The sequence below is a fragment of the Cheilinus undulatus genome, linkage group 11 (genome assembly GCF_018320785.1).
Source record: "Cheilinus undulatus linkage group 11, ASM1832078v1, whole genome shotgun sequence".
Taxonomy (NCBI): Eukaryota; Metazoa; Chordata; class Actinopteri; order Labriformes; family Labridae; genus Cheilinus; species Cheilinus undulatus.
The window spans coordinates 38552474-38567691 of NC_054875.1; the positions used below are offsets into that span (position 1 = coordinate 38552474).

Consider the following 15218-nt stretch of genomic DNA (forward strand, 5'->3'; position numbering starts at 1 on the left):
TATCTGATTAACCACAGATTTTATTTCCTCAATCTTCACAAGTAGGCCATCTAAAGTTATAAAAATCTTGATTTTTTGCCATTGGGCAGGGCTGATATCAGTCTCTATATTGTCTCTTCTTGACTTCTCATTTCTACATGGTTGGTCAGATTGTCCTCAAAATTGTTAAGGATCACTTTGGGCATTGTGGCAATCCGGAGCTCGAAGGCCTGACTCTAACCATGTAGCCATGGTTATGCAGTGAACGCCATGAAGCAGGAAGTTGTTTTTTTGAGGCCTCAACATACTTGTACAGTCACCAAATTTCAGATTTTGGATCAAGTGAATAACAGCTTTTTTGCCTCGAGAAGAATGCCTTTGTTTTCTCACTTCTTACATTATTGTATAATAATCACAGAGAAATAACGTTAATATATGAGGAATTGCAAGACAAGGGATATCCCACTCAGGACAAGTCAATTCATTTTGAAATACAGGACATCCCAACTAATATGGCATTGTTGGCAAACCTAGTTTTTATTTTAAGGATGAAACCATTCGTCTTTTATATATATATTTTTTTTTTTATCTCTGTCCTCCTACACATGTTGACCCTTGATCCAGGGAGGAGGCGGCCACGGAGAGGTGAGAGCTGCACCACCGTAGCCTCCATGTGTTTTTAGGCTGCTACTTCTAAATACCAAACATTCAAAACTAAAACACACATATAAACCTTCTGTTTTGTCTCACATTTTTTCTAGGGTAAAGGAGAGAGTGGCAAAGTTTCTATTACATTCTTCCGTCTGTTTCGAGTCTTGCGTTTGGTGAAACTTCTCAGCAAAGGAGAAGGAATTCGGACCTTGCTGTGGACTTTTGTCAAATCTCTGCAGGTCAGTGTGGTGCATAGAGAATAAATCACATGACTGACTTTATTACTTTTTCATGATGCTTATAAAGACTTTTTGACAAAATGTGCTCTTGACTTTCCTCTGCTCAGGCCCTGCCTTATGTCGGTCTGCTCATCGCTATGATCTTTTTCATCTATGCTGTGATTGGCATGCAGGTCAGTCTCTCTAATATCTCACAATTTTTAGTCAGAACAAAACATTGTCACTTGTATAAAACAGTCTACTACTACTTCACCATTATAGATTTATAATATTGAAGTTTTTTCTTGTCTCCCCACAGACGTTTGGAAAAGTGGCCATTGATGACGACACACATATTAACAGAAACTGCAACTTTCAAACTTTCTTCATGGCAGTTTTGGTGCTCTTCAGGTGAGACATCTTGGCAAGGAAAGACCCTGAGTGTATAATCAACTTCATATTTCCCAACATTAACCTGAATGTGTGCAATATTCTGCCAAGTTATGCATCAAAACTACAAATCTCTCAGAGAAACAGGATTAATTGGAAATATAAGATATTTTAGGTCAAATATAGGGAAATATATTGGAGTGCAATTTGGATGTGTTAGTCATTGTGGCTCAATGAAGGTAAATCATGTCTACGTGAGTATTGACCCGAACCATGTTTGTCCTGGAATGGTATACAAAATTTAATAAGGCTTTCAAGACTCAAATAGCTCTGAAGTTAGAGGTTCTCTACTTGAGACACATTCTGTGTCTAAACCTCAATTTCAAAAATGTTGGGACATGTTACATCACCTTTTCATTTAACAACACTCTGTAAATGTCTTAGGACTGAAGACACTGTTTTGGTATTTAGTATTGAACGTGGAATGCTTTTCCATTCTTATTGATGTACATCTTAAGTTGCTCCACAGTGCCGAGTTTCAATTATTGTATACACTGCATTCCAAATTATTATGCAAATGATATTTTTCTCTGATTTTTCTAAATCATCGATGCAAATGCAGTCAGTATAATTTTCAACTGTTAGAGCATAATTCCAATTTTTGTTGAACAAACCTACCAATGATAACTCTTTTTTTTTTCAAAAATAGAAAAACTTAAAATGCACTGTTCTAAAATATTATACACAACAGGGTTTCAAAACATTTTATAGGCTGTAAAGAACTGAAAATGGTCATTTGTTAAATTTGCAGCACAAGGAGGTCATATTTACTGAAATCAAAGCTATTTCAATCAACAACATCTTAACAGGCCAAGCTACCGGTTAACATAGGACCCCTTCTTTGATATCACCTTCACAATTCTTGTATCCATTGAACTTGTGAGTTTTTGGAGAATTTCTGTTTGAATTTCTTTGTACGATGTCAGAATAGCCTCCCAGAGTAGCTGTTTTGATGTGAACTGCCTCTTACCCTCATAGATATTTTGCTTGAGGATGCTCCAAAGGTTCTCAGTAAGGTTGAGGTCAGGGGAGGATGGGGACCATACCATGAGTTTTTCTCCTATTATGCCCATAGCAGCCAATGACACAGAGGTATTCTTTGCAGCATTAGATGGTGTATTGTCATGCATGAAGATAATTTTGCTACGGAAGGTACGGTTCTTCTTTTTGTACCAGTGATCCAAAGAGCCCTGAGACACAATACCATCCATGAGTTTAACTGAAAAACAAAAAAATTGAATATTAATGACACTAAAATCCAATTTGCATAATAATTTGGTATGTTAACCTGTATGTATTAATGATGCCTTCACAGATGTGCAAGTGACCCATGCCATAGTCACTGATACACCCAAACATAGTCACACATGCTGGCTTTTGAACTTTGCCTTCATAACAGTCTGGATGGTCTTTTTCCTCTTTATCCTGGAGACCTTGATGGTCATTATTTCCAAAAACAATTTGAAATGTGGACCGCAGCACAATTTTCCACTTAATGATAGTCCACGTCAGCTGAGCTTGGGCCCAGAGACACTGGCAGCACTTCTGGATGTTGCTATAAGGCTTTCATTTTGAATGGTAAAGTCATTATTTACATTTGCAGATGCTAACTGTGTTAGCCGACGACAGTTGACTGGAGAGTCCTTGAATCCATGTTGTAGTATCCATCACAGAATATAACTGGTTTTAAACGCAGTGCCAGCTGAGGGACCAAAGGTCACAGATATCTATTCTGGTTTTCTGCCCACAGAGATTTCTTCATATTCTTGAAATCTTTTGAAGATATTTTTGACTGTAGATGGTGAAATCTCTTAATCCCCTCCAGTTACAAGTTGAGGAACATTGTTCATAAACTATGGGGCTATTTGAAAATGCAGTCTTACTCAAAGTGAATGACTGAGCTGTTCAGTGGCTCTTATCCGTTACCAGTTGACTTACTTTGTTATAGAATGTTAAGGTGTTATTTTAGCATTTAAAAACTTCACGGTCTATTGTTGCCCCTGTCTTAACATTTTTTTTAACCTTCTGCTTGGATTTAGTGAGTTTATTTCCAGAAAACTTCCAATAAAGATTGTCAGTTTGATCATTATTCAATTACATTTAGTTTGAAAACAACTTGCAGATCACTGGATTCTCGTTTTATTCTCAATGTCCCAACTTTTTTGCAACTGGGGTTTGTACCACTGACTCTTTAGCAGCAATTTAAAAATTGTACAGCAGTGGCTAAATCCAGATGCATATCTGTTTCTACTGTAAACATGGACATTTCAACATGGGATATGTATGTTACACTCTATTGTATTGCTTGGACCACGGTACCTGACATAAACTTCCTGTTTAAGTATTCTATGTTTATACACAGCCTAGTTTACAGCCTATACTCTGTAACCCAGTAACCCAGTCACAGACATAATAGACCCTTTACAGTTCTTTAATCTGCTAAAAATGAGGCACATTTGCATAAACTTAACATAATCAGGGAAGAAGATCAGAACACCATGATGCTATTGCACTCTCACAAACCCTGCAGCTTTAAGTAACATTATTCAAAATTTGTGTGGACATAAGCTAATTTTCAAAATTGTTCCATTAGGAAAAGAAATAAACATCCTCTCCCTATCCTTAAAAACTAGACTGAACATGTCTCTTTGTTTAACCATTGTCTGTCTGTGTTGTTGTTGTAGGTGTGCGACAGGAGAGCAGTGGCAGGAGATTATGTTGGCAGCTCTGCCCGGCAGACGCTGTGACCCTGAAGCCGACGTTGAGCCTGGAGAGGAGTTCACCTGCGGGAGCAACCTGTCCTACATCTACTTCATCAGCTTCTTCATGCTCTGTGCATACCTGGTGAGAGACACTGAAGAGATTACACATCCTTTCTATCTCTTCATTTAATCACTCGCTCCTCAGATCGTTCTGCGGAGAAACACTTTCCCTCCTTTGATAAAACAACCTTTGGACTTCAAATTAAACCTCAGTCTAATTAATTCAGACTTGTGTTTTACGAGCCGTCAGGTCGAGCTGGATCAGACAGAGATGAAAGCAGAGGATAGTATTACAGCAGGAGTGAGTAGTAGCACTTTTAAAACGCTAACCTCGTCTTCTCTGGTTCCCAGTGCATTAGAGAAACCCCGCTTCGAAGGATTTTGTTAATCCAGACAACAGAACCAAATCCAAACACACTTAAATCCTGACTTAAGAGGGTGCCTTATATTTTTGGCAAGGTTTCAGTGACCTTCATGCTATTTTAAGACTAGACAGGTTAAATGAAGGTGAATTCAAACCTGGAGGAAAACAGAGTCTAATCTGAAATATAACTAGAACTACCAGCTACTGGTTTTACTCCTCCACATGGTTTAAAATGGTGAAAGTGAAAGTAAAGTGGTGGGTCAGGCTTATGGCAAAGGATGCATCCAAAGCCCTATGACCCTAACCTTTGACCTCCAAAATATAGTCTGTGTATCCTTGAGTCAGAGTAGAGACTTGTGCAAAGCATATACTGACCACGACTATTAACATTGCTAAAGAGATTAGGCAAGCGTGCAAAGAGGTTGTGATAAAAGTTACTTTATTCTACTTGAGTGTGAAGCACAAACTCATTGATGCGGTCCAACTTTCTACTGCACGCTCTACATATTAGAAACACACTGTGCCACAAAATATACAATTTAGACCAGGTTTTTAGTGGTCAAGGCCTGGGGCGCGCCGGTAGTCGAGTGGTTAAGGTGCGCACTGTGTAACGCAGGCGACCCAGGTTTGAATCCGGCCCGTGGCACCATTTCCTGCATGTCTCCACCCGCTCACTTCCCTGTTTCCGACTCTATCCACTGTCCTATCCATTAAAGGCCAAAAATTAATCTTTAGTGGTCAAGGCCTTACGCCTCCTATCACATGTGTATGTCACTAATGTCCATATATCAGCAAATATACGGACGATGCCCCCTAGGGTCCAAGGCAAGGACTGCACTTATTTACGGATGGATAAAAAGCTATTAAACTACCTGTAGCCATTGGGATGAGGATGATATTATCCATTTTTTCACCATTAAGCAGCTTGGAATATGTGTTTACTGGAACTTCTGAGATAAAGCAGGACTGATACTGCATATCAAGAAATAACTGCAGAAGTTGGCCAACCAGGAAAGCAGCCAGTATTTCATATATAGACATATGAACAGGGAAGCTAAGCTAATGTGTTTAGCCATTCAAATGTTCATTTATGTTAAATAACCCATTATTAATCCAACATCCCTTTCAACTGTTCACTTAAATGTCTGAAATGATCTAACAGCACTGCATATCCAGTAATAAATCCTGATATATTTCATATCAAAGTGGTTTATCTGGCTGCATTTAATATAAGCTGATAAATATGAGTTGTCATGGCCTGTTATCTAGTTAGCAGCTTGGTCAGCTGGCACACTGCCATACAGTCTCTCTGAATCTACAGTAAAAGTTAAATTTTTTCAACATTTTTGTGGCACGAGAGGAGAAGAGTCTCACAGGCAGGTCGGACAACGCAGAGATTACCATAGGAATGAATGGACTTGTGTACCACCTGTATGTGGAAACAAGGGGTTAGTTTTTCATCGAATACATATTTGATGAGGATATTTTGAAATAATAGCATAAACTAAAAACTACATCTACAGCTACATTGTTTCAATGGTGGAAAGTAACTAATTACATTTACTCAAGTTACTGTAAGTAGAAGCTTTTTGTGAACTTGTACTTTTTGAGTACTTTTCAAAATCACTACTTTTACTTCAGTACATTTTGAGGGAAGTATTGTACTTCAGTACATTTTAAAAAGCATTGAGTACTGAGTAAAACATTTAACAGTAAAAGCCAAAACCAGAAGGTTCTGGCCTTTTGCCAACAAGAAAATGGCCAGAAGTTTGACTTTCACAGCACATGATGGTCAGTAGTGATGTGTTGATCGTGAATGAGACGGCACATCATGCGCTTCTCCCTTGTTTGTCTTTCTCTCCTTTAAGATCATTAACTTGTTCATTGCTGTCATCATGGACAACTTTGAGTACCTGACAAGAGACTGGACCGTGCTGGGTACTCACCACCTCGACGAGTTCAAGAGAGTTTGGTCTGATTACGACCCAGAAGCCACGTAAGAATGACCTCTCTTTAAGCTCCAGCTACTTCTGCGTACCTTCTTTTTCATTTGTTTTTGAATCATCGTAGCTGTGTGTGAGTATCTGTTTTGTTTCCTCCTGTAGCGGTCGTATAAAACACATCGACGTCGTCACAATGCTTCGCAGGATTCAGCCTCCTCTCGGTTTTGGAAAACTGTGTCCTCATCGTGTTGCTTGTAAAGTAAGTCAACATAAACTCAGCTGCAGATTTGATGTTACACACATGAATAGAGACATAAACCTCTCTGCTTCCTCTTCGTCCTGTCTCCTCTCAGAGGCTGGTAGCCATGAACGTTCCCCTGCACCCTGATGGGACGGTCACCTTTAATGCTACTCTGTTTGCTCTGGTGCGAACGTCACTTAAGATCAAGACTGAAGGTGAGAGCTGCACTAATGTCTCAGCAACAGACATTGGTGCACACTGAACTCATTGTATCAGTAATGTTGGTTACCTGCTGTTAAACTGCCTCGCTCATTACAGGTAAACGATTTGTTTCCTGTTTTCCCCTTCAGGTCCCATCGACCAGCAGAACGAGGAGCTGAAGCTGATCATTAAGAAGCTCTGGAAGCGCACCAAGCCAAAGCTCATAGATGAAGTCATTCCTCCCCCTAGAGGTGAAGCAGAGAATAGCAGCCAGTCAGGATGAAAATAATATGTCAGAAGAGATTATTATGAATCTTAAATTTCACTTTAACCAGTAAATAATCTAAAAAGTGCATCGCCTGCATTGGCAAATAATCTTTTTTATTAGTTCCCCTTTGCACCCTTGTTAATGTTTTTTTCTCTTCATTTCAGGGGATGAGGTGACCTGTGGGAAGTTTTACGCCAGTTTTCTGATTCAGGACTATTTCAAAAAGTTTCGTAAGAGAAAGGAGAGAGAGAGGAAATCCAAAAGAAAGGACAAGGCTGCTTCTCTGCAGGTGACATTAATGTAGAGCTTTTCTCTAAAAATCCCCTACAAATAGATACATGGATAGAACATTACTTTTCCTTAGGAGGTTCTGTAATGCTTAAAACAAGAGCTCAGAGTACTGAGGTGAACTCAGACGCATAGAATAATGGTTCTGGTGTAGAAATGTAAAATATTTTGCTCCAAAATCTCCAAACTGGCTCCAAAATCCAAATTATTTATTGAACCAAAATAGGAATATTTTGAGAACTGCTGCTCTTCATCAGACTAAAGTGATAAGAGCTAGGAGCCTTACTACTAGGGTTGGAAATAAACTTTTTCACCTACCAGACACTTTTTACCAGACACTTTATTTTAACAGGCAGCACAATGAGCTGAGAAAATCAAGAATTATAGTTTTATAGAAAAGTATTCATCTCAATCAGAATCAAGTGGGGGTTTGTGTGCCAAACATTCAAACTCTTGCTCATTTAAACTTATTTTTGACCAGTTTGTTGTTTACCCAGGCCTGGGCCGCTGAATAACCCAGAGAATGGGCCCTTCTCAGTTCTGATTTACTGATGATGTCAATGTATGTGAGATGGATCAGTAGCATTGGTGCTAGCATTCTGGCTAACAGTGTTCTGTAATACTGGATTTATTTATTAATGGTAATTTTTAAACGCTTTCACCACTTTTTTACATTCATTATTGCCACATCCATTTGCCCCTTTTTAGCCCACTGTTGTTGTTTTTGCTACTTTTTTTTGCCACTTTTTGCCATTTTTTTTCCCCTTTTCAACCATTTCTTCCCCCTTTTTTTTTAAGAGTTTTTGCCTGTTTTTGCAAATGTTTGCCCCTTTTTGTCAGTTCCTGTTTTCACTCTTTTTAACCAATTTCTGTCACTTTTTAATGACTTTTTGGCCCTTTTCTTGTTGATTTCTGCAACATCTTTTAATAACTTATTACCAACTGAAGCAGCTTTTTGCCATTTTTGAAACTTTTTACGCGTTTTTGCTTTTTTGGGGGGGGGCACTTTTACACATTTTTGCCATTTTTTTTTTAACCACCTTACCCAATTTTTACCTCCTTATTACCAAGTATAACCCATTCTGCCACTTTTAACCCATTTTTGTCTCTTTCACAATTATTCAAATTTTCAATGTATATCCAAAACAGTTGTCTAAGTTTCTATTATTTTATTTTATGGCACTCTGACATTTGTGCACATCATGGCCTAGCTGTAAAGTCCAGCATTGCTTTCCTAATAGTTCAGTGCGTCCATCCTCATTGTTACCATTATTAATGAAATGGTTATTCTGTTTCAATTAATTGGGTTTACATTTTAAAAAAGGCTAAACTGTGATACAGCATCAACAGATGAAATTCATGTTTTATTGCTTTGAAAGGAGTGTTTTTATTCAGGTTAAAAATAAATGCAGTTATCAATGTAGTTATTACAGATTAACTTTACAACTGATTTTGCTGACTGGCATGGGTCCCAAGTTTGGCTGGGCTCCAGAAAACCCTCCCCTTTGTGTGTGACATATGGGGTCACTATAAATTCATGTGGCATTTTCTGCATTTAGTGAATTAAATATTTTGTGCCTGATTTCTGCAATTTCACGCCAGAATTCAGGCCTTGTTTAACTACCCTGGACTTAGCAGGTAGACCGGTTGCAGCATGACTCATATAATAGTGTAAACACTTGACAGCAGCTTCAACACAGGGAGGAGAAGGTGAGGTCTTCTGGTCAAGTTGTGATTAGGTCTGCTCGGTTCTGGTCATAAAGTTGGTAGAAACAAGCAAAAAAATGGGACTTGACTTACATCATTTACTTTTACAAAATTCCACTGACAAAGCTCAAAACTAAATTTCCTAGACATACCTTGATGCTCAGTGTGTTTTCTTTATCATATTTTATGTTGTCAGCAAGGGCTGCGGACGCTGCAGGATCTGGCTCCAGAGATGCGTCTGGCGATGGCATGTGACCTTGAGGAGGAGGAGGGAGTCGAGGGGGAGATGACAGGTGATGAGTTATTTGACAGCGAGGCGGGAACCTCAGCACCCAACACGCCTGCTGCCACACCGCTGCCCCCATTAGACATGCTGGTGGAGCAGACAGCTGTGACGGTCGAACCCACACCAAACAGCGACGGCGTGATCACAGAGCAGGTGATGGGCCTGCAGGAGAACCAGAGGCCGGGATCGGAGCTGGCAGGGGTCAGCGTTGTGATGGAGCAGCCTGTAAAGTCAGAGCCTTTGCCCGTCATCAGGTGTGTTTATCTCATTTTATATAAAGCTGTATTTACTGTAATAACCCTATATTCACAAACTGTTTTTCTACCTCTAGTAAGTTGACTTCTGTCTGCTCTCTCTCATTCAGGATGGACTCTATAAGTGAGTCGCCCCTTCCTCCTCCTCCTCCCCCTGAACTATCAGTTACAGGAGACGCTCCTGTTGATGCAGCAGCTGTGGCACCCACAAACGGAGCAGCTGAACCAGTTTACATCAGTGAAGGGGATGCTGCAAGTTTAGCATCAGTGGACAGGTAAGAAAAAGTAATTTACAGCTTAGTCAAGCAAGATAAAACATTTTATTAACAATATTTAGGTGCTAAGAGGCAGAGCCAGGCAAGCTTTTTCCAGTCTTTATGCAAAGCTCTTGCCTTACATTATCAGACAGACCATCTGCTCTGTAAAGAACCTGGATGTAGCCTCCTATTGATTCTCCTGTTGGTTCATGCCATAAACCAGTGCTTCTCAGCATTGCCAAGTATGAGTTGTAGATTTGTGTTTAGTGGGTTGTGAATGTCTGCATGGTGGAAAGGTGTGCCAAAAGTCTATGTGTGGAAGTACAAAAGCACAGAGAAGACATCTTTTATTTTACTCCATTGGCTGCAATATGTTTTCCAATGATAATGTGTTTATTTCCTTCTTGTTTTCTCTAAAAAAACCCAACAGAATTTCCATGTTATTTTACAGTAAACAGATGCAAGCATGTCCTCCCAGGGCTTCTGTAATAATGTGATTTTTAAACATGTTTGCTTTGTCTTGTCTCTTTGCTTTACCACAAGTTATGTTCAGTCTAAGGTCCAGGCTGCAACATTTTGCAACAAGTTAATTGTCAATCCTAGGACACGATTTCCCATTCAGGAGGTGCTGATGGGTCCTGAAACTAGACGGCCTCAGGGGGCACCAAAGATCTCAAGAGGGTCGAGAGGCTTTGCTTGTTCTGAGTTTGTCAAAATTAGATTTGCATATATTCACTAAGATCCTGATAAAACACTCGTTGAATAGTTTATACTAAAGTCTTGTAAGGACACTAACATGTTTAGACCTATTTTCTTAGGGTTTTGTCAATGAAATAATTAAAATCAATGTTGATTTTTGGCAGCAATGCATACCTTTTTTCCTTGTGCTACTTAGGAGCGAGTCCAATGGGAGAATAGGATGTAAACAACAATTACTTTGCCTGTCTTAAGTTTATTTGCCATTCATTTTTTATATTACTGTGTGATGTTTTTTATGTCTCTACGGGGGTTGAGTAGATTAGGAAGTTCTAAAGTTTTGATTTTCTAGAAACAATGTTTGCTGTCAGAAATGCTGTGGCTTTTGACCTCAAAAATTAACTTCTGGCATAGCATTGTGATACCTCTGTAACCAGACACACCAGAAAGATTGTTCTATATATCCACTGTGTAGGATATATTTCGCATCGTCTTAGAGTAACTCCTATATAACATATGGCAAGAGCAGGAATTTTCAAAAATTTCTCAGGAGGTAATTGGACAAATGTTCTGCCCGTCACATTCATTACGGGCGAATCACAGTGATGACAAAATAGGGTAGCAGGCATGCATATCTTTGGTATGTTCAATATGGAGACTCTGCCGTAGTTTGTGAATGGTGGAACATGTTGGTGGATAAAACCCATGACGAGGCCGGTCAGGAGAAGAACAATTACCACTTCTCTACCAAGAGAAGCTTTCGGTTTGGCATCTTTGCTTTTGTTTAAATAATGAAATGTGGCCCAGTTCCAATAAAACTGCCACTATACTATCTAATAGTATCGCTACACCTGCAGGAGCCATTGTCAAACTAAACACTGCTCGTGACTATCGCAAACTCATGCCGGAGCTGGGCCAAGAGAAAAGCGAAAACATCTTTTCCATCATGAAAACCTTTCAGTGCTATTCTTTTGCCTTTATTTCATGAATAAATGTGGTCAAATTCTGATAAAACTGCTGCTATACTATAGCTACATCAGAGCTAATCACTACACCAGAGGCAGACATTGCTATCAGCTTCCAGCTCAACTAAACACCAGTCGTAGCTACCGCCTTGTCGTCTTCAAATGTTGATTGGTCAAGTCTGTTCTCAGCCCTGGCACAAATTTTTAGATTGTAATTTTCCAGGAACAATCTGCCTCCTGACAGACATGAAATCTGGCCAATCCATCTACTTTGCAAGGTTATATCCTGTGACCAACTGCTGACCTGTGGCCCATGCCACAGGGTGTGATGTCACATTAATACAGTGATGAGATTTACAATCAAGACTCCATGCATGTGTTGTACTTTGAAGTTGACTGGATGCTCTGTATGTTCTCATTCTTGTTTGGGTCGATCTGCTCTGTGGGGGTAGAGGTATTCCAGCAGCTAGACCTGGTGCATTTGGCACAAGCTGGAGACGGACCAGAGCCTGTGCTGTGGATTGCAAAAACTGAAAAGAAAGGGATCAGTTTGCTCTGAAGTGCACTATGCATGTTGTATTGCTGCACAGACAGAGTATGTGGAATTTGAGGGTTACATCTTGCACACTTTTATTTCAGTTTATCAAGCCAGTTTGGTGGATGTTATTGCGTTGTGTTTTTCAAGATATTGTCTTAAGGCCTTCTACAATAAGCTGAGTTCCCTTCTGCTGGCCATCAGAAAATGCAGGTCAAAGACACATCTGACATAGATCTGGTTTGAAACTGAGAGCACATGTAAGCCTCGAATATTCATTCTATGAGACAAAACTAAGTATAATGTAAATTTGCATCTAACTTTTAAGAGCAAATAACTAAATTTCATAGCTAGTCATGCTAAAACCTTGATGTTTTTCCAGGTATGGCTATCCAGAAGCTCCGTCTCCTCTACCACCTGACCCAGTTTGTAATGGACAGAACAGCGTTCCAGAGCAGATTCCTTACAGTGCACATAACACAAACGGCTATGTGAGTAATGGTTACAGCAGCACGAACATGAATGGAGGGAGTGTTGCTCCAAGTCCAACAGCGTACACAACAAACGGATACAACACGAGTGGATACAACAGTTACGCTGAAAACGGCAGCACCATCAGCACCAACGTCAATGGAAGTACAAACAACGAGAACGGCAGCACAGTCAGCGGTTACACCTCCAACGGCATCAACGGAAAGGAGAACGGAGGAGCAGGATTTGTCAGGCGCCGGCTGCTTCCTGCTATACCTAAAGGTGAGAATAAATACATTTTCTTTTCTGTTTTTCTCTCTCTTTGTAGGGAGCATGTGTTTACTGTGTGCCATCATTATAATACCAACACACCATTTCTGGAGCTTTAACTGCTTCAGCTGTAATCCTGGCTTTATAATTATCCAAGCTAATACAATTCTCTAGTGAGTTGAAGGAGTTAAAAGTAAAAAAACAAAAGAGAGGGTTCCTTCAGGTGTCCTCATCTCTGTCCTGAGGTCCACTAGTTGACTAATCTGGCCATGCTAATGCTAATGCTAAATCCCTGCACACATGATTAGAGCCATGCACCCTGTAGGGTTTCCTAATTCTCCTGTCCTTATTGTTTCAGGTCGTGCTCCTGCTTTTAACTTCCAGTGTTTAAGGCCACAGAGCAGTGTGGACAACCTCCCAATCCCAGGAATCTACCGTGGAAACACGTCCCCAACCAGATCCCGTCTACAGGTACACCACTGACAAAGGCATCATCAAAATGTCAAACACCAAACCTGTTTCATGCTGATTCACTGGCCTTTTCTCGCTCTATTGTGTCAGACCCAGCACAGCCTCCCGGACTCCCGGCCCAGCAGTGTGTCCTCCATGTCGTCCACCTCCTGGGTGAACACAGCGGGAGCCGGGGCCACTCCTGTTCCCGGGGTAATCGCCCCCTCAGCACGCAGGGGCAAGCTCATCTACACCCCCATGATCCTGGTGGATGAATCCACTGGCACCAGCCAGCCGCTGTGGAGCGATGGCACTGCCAGCCTCCCTGTAGGAACCCGTCCTGGTTTCTACCCCGCTCAGACCAGAACCTTCACCAGCGTGAGGATGCCACCAGCCAACCAGGGCTATGTAGAGAAAGGAAGCGCGGACAGTCTGGTTGAGTCGGTGAGTAAGAAACTGTCTTCAAGGCTCTGGGTTTATAGTGAGGCCTTTAACCTGCAGTATTTCTAATGGCCAGCACTGACTAAAAGATTTTTCATGAAACAAGACGAGAAAATGAAAGTACTTCTCAGCAGATTTTAAAGTTTGTTTAAAATCTGCTGCATTAGTGGTACATGATCCCATTTGATAGTCTTTTTTAATGCATGGTCCCATTTTAGTCAAATCTAGGTATGATTAAGAGCTTGGCTTTAAATATCCTAAAATTTGCATGAAAACAATGAATTTTGTTGACAATGCTGATACTTTATCTTTCAATCATGTTTAACACTTTTCATTCTTACAAGAATAAATCCATAGACATCTTCTACTGCTGTCATCATGATAAAACTAGCTAAAGTTACAACTCACTGGAGAGCAGAGAACATTTCAATTTGTCAGAGTGACTCTGAGCTGGTAAAACTCGTGTGTGGTGGATGTAATCAGATCAACTTACATGTTTGGTTTGCATGTCAGTGACGAGAGCATGAGTGGCTAAAAACATAATCCCCCTCTGTTACATCACCATCATCATTGTTCTACTTTGTTTTATTTTATTATTTTCTTCCTTATGGCAGATCTTGATCTCCGAGGGTCTCGGTATTTACGCCAGGGACCCGAAGTTTGTGAACTTCGCCAAGCGGGAGATCGCCGAAGCCTGTCACATGAGCCTGGACGAGATGGAGAGCGCCGCCACTGACCTCATAGCTCGAGGGGCCAGTCACTCGGTGTCTCGCTTTGAGGATGAACTGGCTGATGAAATGAACTGTGTGATTTCATACTAAGACCAGCAGAAGTGAAGGATGTGTGTGTGAAAGTGAGGTTAAAAAAATATCTTTATGGTGTGTTGAGAAAGCAGAAAGGATAGCAAGAATGAGGAGATACAGATGATAAAGAGATGCTTTTATTTATGAATGCCAAAACATACACACACATGATTTCATACACACACTGATAAAAACACATGGATATGAGGCAGAACTCAACACTATGACCGTCATGTTTTGCAGTATTTGCTGTATGCATCAGAAAACCAGCTCTCATTATAACAAAGGAGCATATTTTTACATTAATGTGTTCTTATTTTGTATTATACTTGAATTTTTGTCACTTTATACACCTGTAAAAACTGTAAAAAATAGAATATATTCAAAATAGGATATTTAAAAAAGCATTCATACTTGCATAAAGAATGAGAAGCATCTGGAATCAGTCATTTGAGACGTCTTAAAGAATGATTTAAATGATCAAAATATTGAAAATCCTCTAATTTTTAACATTTAAAGCAAAGTTTGTTTAGGGATTTTTAAAAACTCTTAATAAAATGTTATGTTTTCTCAAATTTTGCACTACTTTTTTTGCTTTAATAGTCTGTTGTGGTAAGACGGCCTGCACTGAACCCATGCATGCATGAGGAGAGCATGCAAACTCCATCCTGTCTGACCAGGAACCATCTTGCTGGAATCACAAAGTATGACCAGCCCC

The 15218-nt window shown here is 40.1% G+C and overlaps 1 protein-coding gene across 1 annotated transcript in view; it reads left to right on the plus strand.

The window, feature by feature from the left end:
- Positions 1–14518, plus strand: part of cacna1fa (calcium channel, voltage-dependent, L type, alpha 1F subunit a) — a 34964-nt gene extending 20446 nt beyond the window's left edge. Inside the window, exons 32-47 of the mRNA XM_041798369.1 lie at positions 604–630; positions 741–869; positions 977–1042; positions 1168–1259; positions 3983–4142; positions 6293–6420; positions 6530–6626; positions 6721–6823; positions 6959–7060; positions 7242–7366; positions 9269–9612; positions 9723–9887; positions 12448–12818; positions 13165–13277; positions 13368–13700; positions 14312–14518. Coding sequence (XP_041654303.1) covers positions 604–630; positions 741–869; positions 977–1042; positions 1168–1259; positions 3983–4142; positions 6293–6420; positions 6530–6626; positions 6721–6823; positions 6959–7060; positions 7242–7366; positions 9269–9612; positions 9723–9887; positions 12448–12818; positions 13165–13277; positions 13368–13700; positions 14312–14518 — 2562 coding nt within the window. The remainder of the gene's footprint in view (positions 1–603; positions 631–740; positions 870–976; positions 1043–1167; positions 1260–3982; positions 4143–6292; positions 6421–6529; positions 6627–6720; positions 6824–6958; positions 7061–7241; positions 7367–9268; positions 9613–9722; positions 9888–12447; positions 12819–13164; positions 13278–13367; positions 13701–14311) is intronic.
- Positions 14519–15218: the final 700 nt, after the last annotated feature.